At 45.7% G+C, this 14,887-nt stretch overlaps 1 protein-coding gene across 9 annotated transcripts in view; it reads left to right on the forward strand.

Moving 5' to 3' along the window:
• syne2b (spectrin repeat containing, nuclear envelope 2b) overlaps positions 1–14,887 on the forward strand; it is a 141,173-nt gene that overhangs the window by 123,880 nt on the left and 2,406 nt on the right. For 6 of the 9 annotated variants that reach the window (XM_061776600.1, XM_061776596.1, XM_061776593.1 and 3 more), the window contains 10 exons: positions 6,675–6,812; positions 6,891–7,085; positions 7,177–7,453; positions 10,017–10,120; positions 10,185–10,332; positions 10,843–11,054; positions 13,812–14,024; positions 14,096–14,224; positions 14,299–14,517; positions 14,596–14,645. In XM_061776600.1, coding sequence (XP_061632584.1) covers positions 6,675–6,812; positions 6,891–7,085; positions 7,177–7,453; positions 10,017–10,120; positions 10,185–10,332; positions 10,843–11,054; positions 13,812–14,024; positions 14,096–14,224; positions 14,299–14,517; positions 14,596–14,645 — 1,685 coding nt within the window. The other 3 variants (XM_061776594.1, XR_009788971.1, XR_009788972.1) reach the window with 3 other exon arrangements.

Genomic DNA, 14,887 nt, shown 5'->3' on the forward strand with positions numbered 1-14,887 from the left:
GGCAGACTGGGGTGGTGGTACCCCTTTTTAAGAAGGGGGACTGGAGGGTGTGTTCCAACTACAGGGGGATCACACTCCTCAGCCTCCCTGGTAAGGTCTATTCAGGGGTGCTGGAGAGGAGGGTCCGTCGGGAAGTCGAATCTCAGATTCAGGTGGAGCAGTGTGGTTTTCGTCCTGGCCGTAGAACAGTGGACCAGCTCTACACCCTCGGCAGGGTCTTCAAGGGTGCATGGGAGTTCGCCCAACCAGTCTACATGTGTTTTGTGGACTTGGAGAAGGCATTGGACCGTGTCCCTCGGGGAGTCCTGTGGGGGGGGGGGTGCTTCGGGAGTATGAGGTACCGAACTCCCGGAGTCAGAGTTTGATCCGCGTATCTGGCAGTAAATCGGACTCATTCCTGATGAGGGTTGGACTCCACCAAGGCTGCCCTTTGTCACCGATTCTGTTCATAACTTTTATGGACAGAATTTCTAGGCGCAGCCGAGGCGTAGAGGGGGTCCGGTTTGGTGGCTTCAGTATTGGATCTCTGCTTTTTGCAGATGATGTGGTTCTGTTGGCTTCATCAAGCCGTGACCTCCAACTCTCACTGGAGCAGTTCACAGCCAAGTGTGAAGCGGCTGGGATGGGAATCAGCACTCCAAATCTGAGACCATGGTCCTCAGTCGGAAAAGGGCGGCATGCCTTCTCCAGGTCGGGGATGAGATCCTGCCCCAAGTGGAGGAGTTCAAGTATATTGGAGTCGAGCTGTGCGTCGTGACCGAAAAGCGCTATACTGTATAAATAGGGTTTAGACAGACAGGCAGCTCGATAGATAGAATGATAGATTTGTTAACTACATGAAGTTAGTAAAACCTTTTGCACATGACTGTGTAATAATGAGTGAAATGAAAACAACAGACAAATTAAGCAGGCAATCTTTGTAGTGAGGGGTATTGCTGAAACAAAGTCGCATTTATCTCTCTCACTCTCGATCCCTGAATCACTCGGCCCTGGTGTAGCGTCCCCTCCCCCCTTCACACTGCGCAGGCACCCAAGAGCTGCGAAGCGAGCACAAGCAAACATGTCAGATCATATAGTCAATAGCACTCACCGTAATCAATTGGAAAATGTACAGCGAATCTATATGATCGTATCAGCAGTGATCTGCACATCTCGGTCAGGATTATCGATGCCGGATTGCCTGATCGGAGCAGCCCTAGTTATACATAGTGTACACAACATCAAGACACTAGATAAAGCATTGTTGGAATGTCATTGCTAAGTAAATATTTTCAGAATTTTGTAATTGATTTATTATTTTAAGAATTCTTAACTTGTGCAGTTGCAATGCCTTGATTTTAGTGAGGTTAGTACTGCGTCATTGCCATGAAAGCAAGTGTACCAATAATTTCTTAATGTGGCTTAAATAATACATTATGAAGACACGAAATAAGAAATAATGACTACTAAAACTTTACGTATTACATCCTGGATATATGGGACCAGTACAGGCTCTGACCACAACGTGACTCACGGAGGCCCGAAAGGCTTAACGTCAGACCCTGCCGACTGTCAGTATGCTAAACTCGAGCACCAATAAAAACAGCTTTTATTACATTACAAGTGTCAAACATGAGGCCCGGAGCCAGATCCGGCCCGCCGTCTCCTTTATGTGACCCAAAAAAGCAAATCATGTGCTTTGACTTAATATTTCTTGCTAAAATTCCCAAAATGCAAATTGTCTTCTCTTTTAATAACACTGAGCTATTGCAAGCAGTTTTTGTTACCAATCTCCCTCTTAAAATAGATGGAGTAATAGTTGAACAGGTTTTTAGTGGTGTCTGATTTCAAAATAGTTTTTTCTTGAGTATACTGTATGCATTCATATGAGGCAATCATGCATTTAAATGGTAAACGGACTGCGCTTTCTCTACACCATCACAGTGCCCAAAGCGCTTTACAAAGCCTCACATTTACCCATTCACAGACGCATTCAGACACCAATGCCATGCAGGGCGCTGCCAGGCCCACAGGGAGCATATTAGGGTTCAGTGTCTTGCCCAAGGACACCTCGACGTGCAGACATTGGGAGCCGGAATTCGAACCAACGACGCTTCGGTCACCGGATGACCCGCTCTACCTGAGCCACAGCAAGCCATGGTTCACTTTTATAACGGCCCCTCTGAGGGAAACCATAACTACGATGACAAAGACCAGTTTGACACCCCTGCATTAGACTCACTTTTTTTTACTGATACCACGAAACACTCCATTGCCTTTTTTTGGGGAGCAAAAGTAACAAACAGTTTCAGGTGAGCAGATGGAGCGGTCGCCTCCACGTCCGTATTTGTGTCGACCGCTTGTAACCCAAGAAGACTTTTTTTTAGGGGGCGGGGGTGACCTTTTGAATCTCCAAATGTCCGACATCCGTCGGCATCGAGAGAAAAGTCGCGTCCGTGCCTTGCGGGTGTCCGACCAGCGGCGCCCTCAACGCTGTGACATTGAGCCTAGCTTCGCATGGAGGGATGAAGAGATCAGGTAGACAAAAGAGCGTTTCCACATGAAGGATCCGGCTACATGTTTGCTAAACTAATCCCGGTGGCCTCATCTCTCGCTAATCCCAGCAGGATGCGATACAATCGGTCGCCGTTCAGTATTCTGCCAAGATTTAGTCACATGAATTCAGTGTGTGGAGTGTAATTGTGAGTGTGGCCTTCGCTACCACGCCTCCCTTCGTCGTCATTCGGTTCTCACTTCTCCTGGATGTTGCACACGTGATTGGCAACAGTCGCTAAGAGCAGAAATTGTCGCTACAGGCTCTTCCTTAGCTTGATCAGCTCCCACCTCTGGCTTGTTAAAAACACTTGGCACGCCATTGGGTTTTAATCTCAGCCAGGTGGCCTGCCCCATTTTAGTTTCTATTCAATTTTTATAATCCTTGCGTGTGAAATCTTTCAACACACACAGGCTTGCTTGTCCTTGCCCGGAGGTCTACGTTAATATCCTTTTTGTGGCAAACTATGACGGGTTATTTTTGTCCAAAACTTTGCTATACAGTGTGTCATTGTTTGTTGTCTCCTCTTCGTTGTCAAACGTGTGTTAGCGTTTTGCAACGTGTGACGTCACTTCCGTGATTAGCAGCCGAGATGGATCCGCCCGTTTGATCAAAAATGTTGCTCTTAAAGGGCAACAAATTAAGGTGTATTTTTTTAATATCTTTTTGTCACATTTCGCCGCTCAACTAATTCATTACTACCAATGAAGCCATGCACGTTAATTTGGCCAGTGTCCTATTCATCGAAATATCTTCTAAATATTGCACGTGGCGTTCCCCTATTTATGCCTCTGGTGAGGATTGTTATTGTTGCTGCCAGGTGTGGCTGGGGAATGAGCGAATGGCATACCAACCGATCATTCTCTAGCCTGGTAGCAATAAAGCTCGTTAGTGTCCACTTTGCCGATGGTATGACTGACGATAACTGATGGCGTAAAGCTCCTCTTCCTCGCTTTCGAGTTGGATTTAGATGGCTTCTTTCACACCAGCAGTGTTTTTGTTTTTTTTTGTCCTGTTTGGCTGTTAGGTCAAGCAGAATGGAGGATCTGTATCCCTTTTATGCCGGAACAGTTTTACTGTCCCAGTGGAGTTTTTAAGCTTCCGCTGTTGTTTCTTAGTATTAAAATTGAAGTTTATTGAGAATCAGAGTCGAACAGAACAAAGTTTCTAGAGGGGAGAGAGAAACAAAGAAAGAAAAAGCACTAATTGTAAACAGGATGAGAAAAGTAAGTCATTCCATTATCAACAACAATGAAACATTAAATAGTGTTACATGGGGCTGTAGTGCCACCCCCTGTGAGGGAAGGACAGGACAAGCTGGAACAGGACAAGGACAGGGGAAGAAGCATATGCAGGACAAGAGTCGTGAACCCGAATGTAAAACTGAAGTCTGGTGGGATTGACTATGTAAATTATAAAACTCTACAGGACGAGAGTATGAGTGAGGGGATACACGAGCAATTCGCATATTCATGAGTTAAGGCTTCTTAATACTCGTGCGGACGGCGACCGCGCCGACGTCACTGCGGCTATCCCACACGCAGTATGCCTTTATACTCGAGCGCAACCCACACGCGCTGTTTTGAAAGTGTGCTGCAGTTCTCCTCCAAGTCGGGGGTGTCGCTACGGCTGGTATTGGCTGGGACGCCACAGGGTGGAGCTTCCTCTTCATTTTGTGGCCATTTCCGGTAGCCATTTTTCCTTTCCTTTCCGTAACAAGGAACAAAGCAACAACAATGGTGACCGTGGAACAGTCTGCTTGAACAAATGGACCTAGATGACCAGATGATACGTTTAATTATGCTGCAAAATCGATCGAGAAGGCGGCGGCGTAGCTGCTATGTGGAACCGGGAGGAACGCTGATTACATCATCACAGCATGTGACTAAAACGGACCAATCACGAGAGATGATCTCCGCAGCATTCTACGCGCAGCAACTATTTTTGACACCGTTTTACATGCACAAAGACTGACAGAAGCGTCCTGTAATTGCTGTGCCCTCACCGCGGAGGCTGAGGACCCCACCCAGTCAATCGAGGGCCAGGATCGGGCCCAGGGGTCCACCCGAGCGCAGGAGGGACCCAGGGCGGTCTGCCGGCCCTACCGAGGCGTCCTGACAACTGGCCACCCGGTGAGGCAGGGACCCAATGCCAGCACCCCAGCCACCAGAGAGTAAAAGGAGACTCCGCAGCTGAAATTTACAACCCCAATTCCAAAGAAGTTGGGACGTTTTGTTAAACATAAATAAAAACAATACAATGATTTCCAAATCATGTTCAACCTATATTTAATTGAATCAGAATCATCTTTATTTGCCAAGTATGTCCAAAAAACACACAAGGAATTTGTCTCCGGTAGTTGGAGCCGCTCTAGTGTGACAACAAACAGTCAATTGACAGAGAACACTTGACATTGAGAAAAACAGTCACTGAGCAATAAAGGGTTGCTAGTTATCTGGTAATGCCGGTACATTATTTATTTTTTTGACAATTCTGCAAAAAGATGCAGAGTCCTCTAGCAAAGTTAGAATGACTAATCTCCCAATAGTCCGGTGCAATGACCATTGTGCAAAGGGCGCCGAGACTTCAGGGAGTGTATGCAGTTTAAAGTGATGAGTAGTGGGATAATCTGGGACAATGTTGATTGTGCAAATGTTGCAGATACTCCTCAGTCAGTGTGCAAATGAGGCAGATGCTACTCTGGCATAAGTGGCCAGTATTGGTCAACAACAGGGACAGGGTCATGTTTACCACTGTGTTACATCACCTTTTCTGTTAACAACATTCAATAAACGTTTGGGAACTGAGGACGCTAATTTTTGAAGCTTTGTAGGTGGAATTCTTTCCCACCGCACTCTTTTATTACGAAGCCACGCTGTTGTAACACGTGCAGAATGTGGTTTGGCATTGTCTTGCAGAAATAAGACAATGAAAAAGACGTTGCTTGGATGGCAGCATATGTTTCTCCAAAACCTGTATGTACCTTTCCGCATTAATGGTGCCTTCACAGATGTGTAAGTGACCCATGCCATTGGCACTAACACAGCCCCATACCATCACAGATGCTGGCTTTTGAACTTTGCGTCCATAACAGTCCGAATGGTTCTTTTCCCCTTTGGCCCGGAGGACACGACGTCCACAATTTCCGAAAACAATTTGAAATGTGGACTCGTTGGACCACAGAACACTTTTTCACTTTCCATCAGTCCATCTTAGATGAGCTCAGACCCAGAGAAGCCGGCGGCGTTTCTGGGTGTTGTTGATAATTGGGTTTTGCTTTGCATAGTAGAGTTTCAAGTTGCACTCACGGATGGAGCGCCAAACTGCATTTACTGACATTGGTTTTCTGAAGTGTTCCTGAGCCCATGTGGCGATATCCTTTACACATTGATGTCGGTTTTTGATGGAGTGCCGCCTGAGGGATCGAAGGTCATTCAATGTTGGTTTTCGGCCTCACCGCTTACGTGCAGTGATTTCTCCAGATTCTCAGCACCTTTTGATGATATTATGGACCGTAGATGTTGAAATCTCTCAATTCCTTGCAATTGTACGTTGAGGAACATTGTCCTTAAACTGTTGGACTATTTTCTCACGCACTTGTTCACAAAGGTGAACCTCGCCCCATCTTTGCTTGTGAATGACTGAGCGATTCAGGGAAGCTCCTTTTATACCCAATCATAGCACCCACCTGTTCCCAATGAGCCTGTTCACCTGTGGGATGTTCCAAACAGGTGTTTGATGAGCATTCCTCAACTTTCTCAGTCTTTTTTGCCACCTGTCCCAGCTTTTTTGGAACATGTTGCAGGCATAAAATTCTAAGTTTGTGATTATTTGCTAAAAACAATCAAGTTTATCAGTTTGAACATGAAATATCTTGTCTTTGTACTGTATTCAATTAAATATAGGTTGAACATGATTTGCAAATCATTGTATTCTGTTTTTATTTATGTTTAACACAATGTCCCAACTCCATTTGGGTTGTAGAACTGAAGAAGCAGAAGGCTTTGATTCACGTGTTCAACAAACAAGAAGAGTCTTATTTACCTCGATTCTGTCGTTGCGAGCTATCACGGCCACATTGACTTGAGAATCAACACAGACCGATCTTGTCGATGCTGATGTTAATGTTGTTGTTGTTCAGCACTTCACGTCGCAGAGAGAAGATTTTGAGGGCACTCGCGAGGGAATCCTAATGTGGCTGACTGAGATGGACCTGCAGCTCACCGACGTGGAGCACTTCTCCGAGAGCGACATGGAGGACAAAATGAGGCAGATGAAGGTACTGCGGGTTCGCCGACCCCGACCTGGCCTCAAGCGACACCTGACAAAACTAACCTTCTTCTTGTTCGTCGCATAGGCCTTCCAGCATGAGATTACGCTCAATGCCAACAAGATCGACGCCCTCATCGTGTTTGGCGAGAACCTGATTCAGAAGAGCGCTCCTCTGGACGCGGCGCTCATCGAGGAAGAGCTGGAGGAACTGCACTCGTATTGCCAGGAAGTGTTTGGCCGTGTGGCACGTTTTCATCATCGGCTTGTCTGCCGCCGCCCAGTCAGTAACCTAACCCACTTCATCACCCAGTTCGCAGACAACTTCAAGAACTCGTGCGAAATCTCCAATTCTAACGTCCGGCTTCCTGTAGGTTGAGGTGCTGGAGGAGGAACTGTCTGACCAGGAGAACCCTGCCAAAGCGAGCGGCGCGGTGTCTTCGTGGAGGGACTCATTCAAGAAGGACGGCGCCGAACGCCAGACCTCGTGCCAGCTCCTGGTGCCGCCTCTGGAACATTCTGGAAGAGAGACGCCCGTCAGCGTGGACTCCATCCCGCTGGAGTGGGACCACACGGTGGACGTGGGAGGGTCCTCATCACAAGAAGACGACGAGGACACCGAGGACGTCGCATTCTTCAGCACCCTGTCAGGTAACATCAATGGGGGGAAGTAAACAAATACAAATACTTTGTGTCTCTTATCTTTTTACAGTGCCATGAAAAGGTATTGGCCCCCTTCTCTTATATTCTGACATTTTTGTATATTTCCCCACTTTGTTTCACATAATTAAACAAATGTAAATATCAGACAAATATAACACAGGTGTACTGAAATGCTGTTTTTAAACGGTGATTTCATTTATAAAGGAAAAAACCTGTTCAGTTACCTTGCCCTGTGTGAAAAAAATAAATTTAAATTAAAGTTAAATCATGAATTAATTGTGGCTGATCACATTATTTTGGATCATACCCAAGCCTGATGATTACCTCAAGACCTGTTCAATCAAGAAATCACACAACAGAATCTGTTTGACAAAATCAAGTCGGACAAAAGATCTTAAAAAAGAATTCCAGAACAGTCGGGAAATAAAGTAATTGACATCTGTCAGTCTTGAAAGGGTTATAAAAGCCATTTCTAAATCTTTAGGATTCCAGTGACCCATAGGGAGAGCCATTAACCTCAAATGGAGAAATTATAGAACAGTAGTGAACCTTCCGAGGGTGTGGCTGGCCTACAAAGATTACCCCAAAAGAATGACTCATCCAGGAGGCCACAAAGGAACTCAGGACAACAAGAACTGCAGGCCTCCCTTGCCTCAGTTGAGGTCAGTGTTCATGACACAACAATAAGGAAAAGACTGGGCAGAAATGGTTTCCAAGGCCAAAATCACTGCTGACCAAAAACAACAAAGGCTCATCTTTCTTTTGCAAAAAAAACCAAAAAAAACATCTGAATGATTCCCAAGACTTTTGGGAGAATATTATACGCACTAACGACTAAAGTTGAGCTTTTTGGAAGGTGTGTGTCTCGTTTCATCCAATGTAGCACAGCATTTCAGAAAAAGAACATCCTAGCAACAGTCAAACATGGTGGTGGTAGTGTGATGGCCTTGGGCTGCTTTCTCCTTCAGGACCTGGACAACTTGCTCTGATTGATGGAACCATGAATTCTGCTCTTTAACAGAAAATCCTGAAGGAGAATGTTCAAGCTGAAGCCCACTTGGGTTCTGCAGCAGGATAACGATCAAAAACACAAACACACCAGCAAGTCAACTTCTGAACGGCTTGAAAAAAACGAAATGAAGGTTTTGGAGTGGCCTAGTCAAAGTCCAGACTTGAATCCAATTGAAATGCAATGGCATGACCTTCAAGAGGCCGTTCATGCTCGAAAACCCTCCATTTTTGATGAACTCAAGCAATTCTGCAAGGAAGAGTGGGCCAAAATATCTCCACAGAGATGTGAAAGATTCATTGCCACTTCTATGCTGCTGAGGATGGCCCTACCAGTTCTTAGGTTTAGGGGGCCATTACCTTTTCACATAGGGGCAGGTAACTTTGAATAGTTTTTTTGTTCTTAATAAATGATCAAATCACCATTTAAAAACAGCATTTTAAGTTCACTTGGGTTATTTTTTGTTCTTAAAGTGGGGAAACTATGCAAAAATGTAAGAATTTGAGAAGGGGGCCATTACTTTTTCACGGCACTGTAGTTCGATTTTTCTGTTATCTGTATTTGAGTCTTTATTGCTCTGGCAAATTTTCACTCTCATCCATTCATCCATCCAACCATCCAACCAACCAGATAAACAAACTCTTTCTTCCACTTATCCGGGGTTGTCCTGTGTCGTCCCCGTCGACTCCCCTCGGTGTGAGGTGTCCGGATCACCTCACTAGGGAGGCGTCCAGTGGGCATCCTAATCAGATGCCTGAACCTGAGCCACCTCATCTGGCGCCTCTAAATGCGGAGGAGCAGCGGCTCGACTCTGAGCCCCCTCCCGTATGACCGAGCTTCAAACCCTATCTCACCCTGCGGAGGAAACTCATTTTGACCGCTTGTATCCGCCATCTTGTTATTTCGGTCACGATACACAACTCGTGACCGTAGGTGAGGGTAGGAATGTAGATCAACTGGTAAATTGAGAGCTTTGCCTTTCGACTCAGCACAGATCCACCTGTCGATCTTCCATTCCATTCTTCCCTCACTAGTAAGCTAGACCCCAAGATACTTGAACTCCTCCACATAGGGCAGAATCTCATTGCTGACCCAGAGTCAGCCCTCCACCCTTTTGCGACTGAGTACTATGGCCTCAGATTTGGAGATGCTGATTCCCATCCCAGCCACTTCACCCTTGCCTACAAACCGCTCCAGTGGCTTTATGAAGCCAACGGAACCACATTATCTGTAAAAAGCAAGAGACAAATACTGAGGCCATCAAACCGTAACCTTTCAGTGCCTTGGTAGCGTCTAGAAATGCTGCCCATAAAGGTTACATGCAGAACTGTGACAAAGGACATCCTTGGCAGAGTCCAACGCTTACTGGAAACGAATCTGACTTACCGCCGGCAATGTGGACCAAATTCTATACCTGAGGTTGTAAGTCCACTGTTCCACAGCCAGTACAAAAACCACAATGCTCCTCCTAAATCTGGCTACTTCCCGAAAGATCCTCCTGTCCAGAACCCCCGAATAGACCATAACAGGTTTTTTCCACAGTGAAGTCCGCGAGTGACACGCCAAGCTGGCATCGTCCTGCCTCCCCGCTGAGGACGGCGCTTAGCCGACATGTCTGCAGTACTTCAATCCACCAGCAGGGCTACGTAAGGAAGCGTCGCATCCGAGAAGATGACTTTTGGTGTTATTGACGTGCGGTCATGTGACCAGGTGAAGCTGATGTCCGAGTGCAGCGGAAGCATCGATGACGTCAAGCGAGTCAAGTTGCTCCTTGACGACGAGCAGAAAGTGGAAGGTCCGCTTCGAGCGAATCTACCGGGTTTGACCAGTGGCACCACGCCTAAACACACGGGAACGGGTAAGAGCCAAGCGTTGTTGGGAATCACTCTTTATCCAATAAATGGTGGCCCATGTGGTAGTTGAACATGTATTTAAACCAAATTTAAAAAAAGGCAGATTTGCAAATGGCAAACAAACAAACAAACAAAATACAGGTTAAATATAAAAGGGCAGAAGCAAAGCTTATGAAATGAAGTCCTCTGCACCTCTGCTGGTTGCAGGCAAGCAGTGTTACAAAACTGTTTTCCATTCTAATGATGACTATATATAAATTCCCAGTATTGTGATTAGGGAGTGTTCGATTTCAGCCCTTGAGTCAACTATGTAGTCCGTATAAAAATGCGTATTTAATGTTTCGGGTGATTAGATGGGTGAATGATCATTCACTCATTCCGACTCCCTTATCACTACAATAGGATTTTTAGTCGACTTTTCGGACCTATCCAGGTCCACTGAATAAAAATGCCTACTGAGTGATGAAATCGACTCATGGTAATAATCTTCATGGCCTTGTTGGTGGTGTGTGTAGGTGTGATCGAGCGCTGGGAGGTAGTGCAGGCCCAGAAGGTCCAGCAGGAGACGGAGGTCCATCAGAACCCGCAGCAATGGCACCAGTTCAGCACTGACCTCAGTGACGTCACTTCCTGGCTGAACAGGAAGCTCCCCGATCTGGAGGCGCTGCAGACGATCCCGCCCTCCACCGGCGTCAGACACTTTGAAGACAACGTCAGGACGCTCAAGGTTGTCTCCATCTTCTTGTCTAGGAATTTCTCCTCTGGTTTGGGGTTTCAGTTGATTCTTTTTGTTAAATCAGTTAGGCTACATTTGAAAGGGTTTCAATCAGGTTTATACAGTCTTGAATGGGATTAAATCAGGTTTGGACTACTGCCTTTGCTATTTAACATGCGATTTTAGGATTTATTAAAAAAGAAAAACTGAAATATCACACAGCCGTAAGAATTCAGACCCTTTGCTGTGACACTCATATATTTAACTCAGGTACTGTCCATTTCTTCTGATCATCCTTGAGATGGTTCTTCACCTTCATTGGAGTCCAGCTGTTTTATATTATACTGATTGGACTTGATTAGGAAAGCCGCACACCTGTCTATATTAGACCTTACAGCTCTCAGTGCCAGAGCAAATGAGAATTATGAGGTCAAAGGAACTGCCTGAAGAGCTCAGAGACAGAATTGTGGCAAGGCACAGATCTGGCCAAGGTTACAAAAAAATTTCTGCTGCGCTTAAGGTTCCTAAGAGCACAGTGGCCTTCATAATCCTTAAATGGAAGACGCTTAGGACGACCAGAACCCTTCCTAGAGCCGGCCGTCCGGCCAAACTGAGCAATCGGGGAGAAGAGTCTTGGTGAGAGAGGTAAACAAGAACTCAAAGATCACTGTGGCGGAGCTCCAGAGATGCAGTCGGGAGATTGGAGAAAGTTCTAGAAAGTCAACCATCGCTGCAGCCCTCCACCAGTCGAGGCTTTATGGCAGAGTGGCCCGACGGAAGCCTCTCCTGAGTGCGAGACACGTGAAAGCCTTCGTCTGCACAAGACGTAATCCAGCTGCGTGCTTCTACCACCGCTCTTGTAGGTTATCCTATGTTTCTGCCTATTCTGGAAAAAAGTGTTCGCTACAGCCATTGCCATCCTTGTTGTAAAGTCTACCACCATCTGTCCCTCCAAGTTCCTTTCCTGGATGCTGAACTCACCCATCACTTCTTCATCACCCCTGTTTCCTTCACCAACATGTCCATTCCAATTTGCACCAATCACGACTCTCTCTCTGTTTGGGATGCTCACAACTACTTCATCTAGCTTCTGCCAGAATTTCTCTTTCACCTCTAGGTCCCATCCTACCTGTGGGGCATACATAACACCCTCAAGTTCAAGTTTCAGCCTCATCACTTGATCTGACACTCTTTTCACCTCCAAGACATTCTTAGCTAACTCTTCCTTTAAAAAAAAAAAAAAACCCTACTCCATTTATCTTCCCATCTACACCATGGTCAAATAATTTGAACATTGCCCCTAAACTTCTAGCCTTACTGACTTTCCACGTGCTCTCCTGGACACACAATATATCAACCTTTCTCCTAATCATCATGTCAATCAACTCCTGAGCTTTTCCTGTCATAGTCCCAACATTCAACGGCCCCACATTCAGTTTTAAATGAGTTTACATTGCGTTAGTTTCGATTGGGTTCAAACTGAGTTTTAAATGAGTTTCCATCGGTCCAGAAAGTTTTAAATGTGTTCCGATCAGGTGTAGACTGGGTTTTGAATGAGATTGAATCAGGTTTAGAGTGAGTTTCAAATGAGTTTTGTTCAGGTTTAGACAGGGTTTTAAATTAGATTAAATCAGGTTCAGGCTGAGTTTCAAATGAGTGTCGATGGGTTTTGGGAAGGTTTTTTTTTTAATGAGTTTAAAGTTGAGTTCAGACTGTCTGTCTGTGTCTGTGTGTCTGGAAAACTACAATGCGATACTATGACTGAGACCGCGATTCTTTTCTTTATCTTCTTGCATTATTATTTTAATATTTGTAGTAAATATTGTATATTTTTAACTTTTAGATTTTACATATATATCTGCACTGGCGAAGGAGCTGCTTTGAGTCTCATTTACACACCTGGATAAAATTGTTGGTATGCCTCTGTTAATGAAAGAAAAACCCACAGTGGTCACAGAAATATCTGGAATCTGACAAAAGTTAGAAAACAATGAAACGGAAAAATGAAAATAAACCAATGAAAATCAGACATTGCTTTTGAATTGTGGTTCAACAGAATGATTTAAAAAAACAACAACACATGAAACAGGCCTGGACAGAAATGATGGTACCCCGAGAACAGATTGAAAATAATTTGACCATAATTGGAACATGTTCAAACAGGGTGTGTCCTCTAATTAGCATCGCATGTGTCTTCAGACTTGGAATCAGTCAATAGGCCTATTTAAAGGCTGACAAGTCATCACTGTGCTGTTTGGTGACATGGGCTGTCACCACGTGCACGATATAGTGGTCACAGCCCAGTGAGTGATTTTGGACACAGCAATGGTGTGTACAACACTGAACATGGACAGGAGGAAACAAAGGAGAGAGTTGTCTCAGGAGGTTAGAAAGAAAATTCTCCACAAGCACATTAAAGCTAAAGGCTACAAGACCATCTCCAAGCAGCTTGATGTTCCTGTGACTACAGTTGTACATATTATTTCAAAATTGAACATCCACGTGATGTGGGCGCAGGAGGAGAATCAATGGTAAAAAAAAACAACCCAGAACGACCTCGGAAGAAATTTCAAGGTGAACTCCAAGGTCAAGGTGCATCAGTGTCAGATCGCACCATTCGTCATTGTTTGAGCCAAAGTGGACTTCATGGGAGACGACCGAGGAGGACGCCACTGTTGAAAAGAAGTCATCAAAAAGCCAGACTGGAATTCGCCAAACTCTATTCGCATTCTCTACTCTTGTGCCGATTTGTCATTTTCTTTTTCCCAGGAGATGCAGCGGGCATTCTGCCTGCACAAGCGCTCGATGATCTCGGTCAACCTGGCCAGTCGTCACTTCCTGCTCGCCGGTCGCGACGACGACAGCGAGCAGCTAAAGGAGCTGAAAGTGGGGCTTAGCTCGGCTAATCACAGCTGGATGCGAGCCTGCGGCGCTCTGGAGCGCTGGGAGGCGGGGCTTCACGCCGCGCTCATGCAGTGTCAGGTGGAGTAAAACGACTTGCACGTCTTGTTGTTGTTGTTGGTTTGCATTTGATGTTTTTTTTTTTCTCTCAGGAGTTCCACGAGTCGCTGCATTCGTTGCTTTTGTGGCTCGCTCAAGTTGAGCAAAAACTAAGCGAGATAAGCGAGCGGCGCCTGTCACCCTCTTACGCCGCCCTGCTGGAGCAACGGGATGAGCTGCAGGTAAGAACGCGGCGCGCCACTTGGGGATCTCGTACGACGTGTCGCTTTAAGTGAGCTCTGCGTCGCCCCCTCAGGGGTTGCAGGAGGGACTGCAGGAGCGCCAGGAGGCTGTGGCGTCGCTTCACGCCGTCGGCACGCAGCTCCTCCTGGAGGCGGGCCGGGACCATGAGGATTGCGTGCAAGCCGAGGAGAAAGTTCATGTGGTCAGCAACAAGATGAAACTGCTCCTCAGGCACGTCCACGAACGCCTCAGTGACCTGAACCAAGACCTCAACACCCTCAAACACCACAAAGTATGTCTCAGAATGTTGAACTTGATGGTACCCTCTGCTGAACGCTAACAAACATGATTGCGACATTTTGTGTGTCAGCAGGAAGAGGAGGAGCCAATAGATGACCCACAGGCAGACGTGCGAAGAAGGTACAGGTCTATTGTTGTTGTTGTTGTTTTTTGTTCTTTTAAAGCTGCATTCTGGAAACGACAACATGAAGACGGTTGGAAAAGTGGATAGAGGCTCACGTTAGTATTTTCTCAAAATCTCAATGACAGTCGAGTTGAATTCATTCGTTCCATGACCAAACAAAAAAACCCTCAACTTTTTGGTTTTTTTAATGAAAGAAAACTAGCACTCTACAATGTTGCACTTAATAAAAACATACACA

The sequence above is a fragment of the Phyllopteryx taeniolatus genome, chromosome 6 (genome assembly GCF_024500385.1).
Source record: "Phyllopteryx taeniolatus isolate TA_2022b chromosome 6, UOR_Ptae_1.2, whole genome shotgun sequence".
NCBI classification, from domain to species: domain Eukaryota; kingdom Metazoa; phylum Chordata; class Actinopteri; order Syngnathiformes; family Syngnathidae; genus Phyllopteryx; species Phyllopteryx taeniolatus.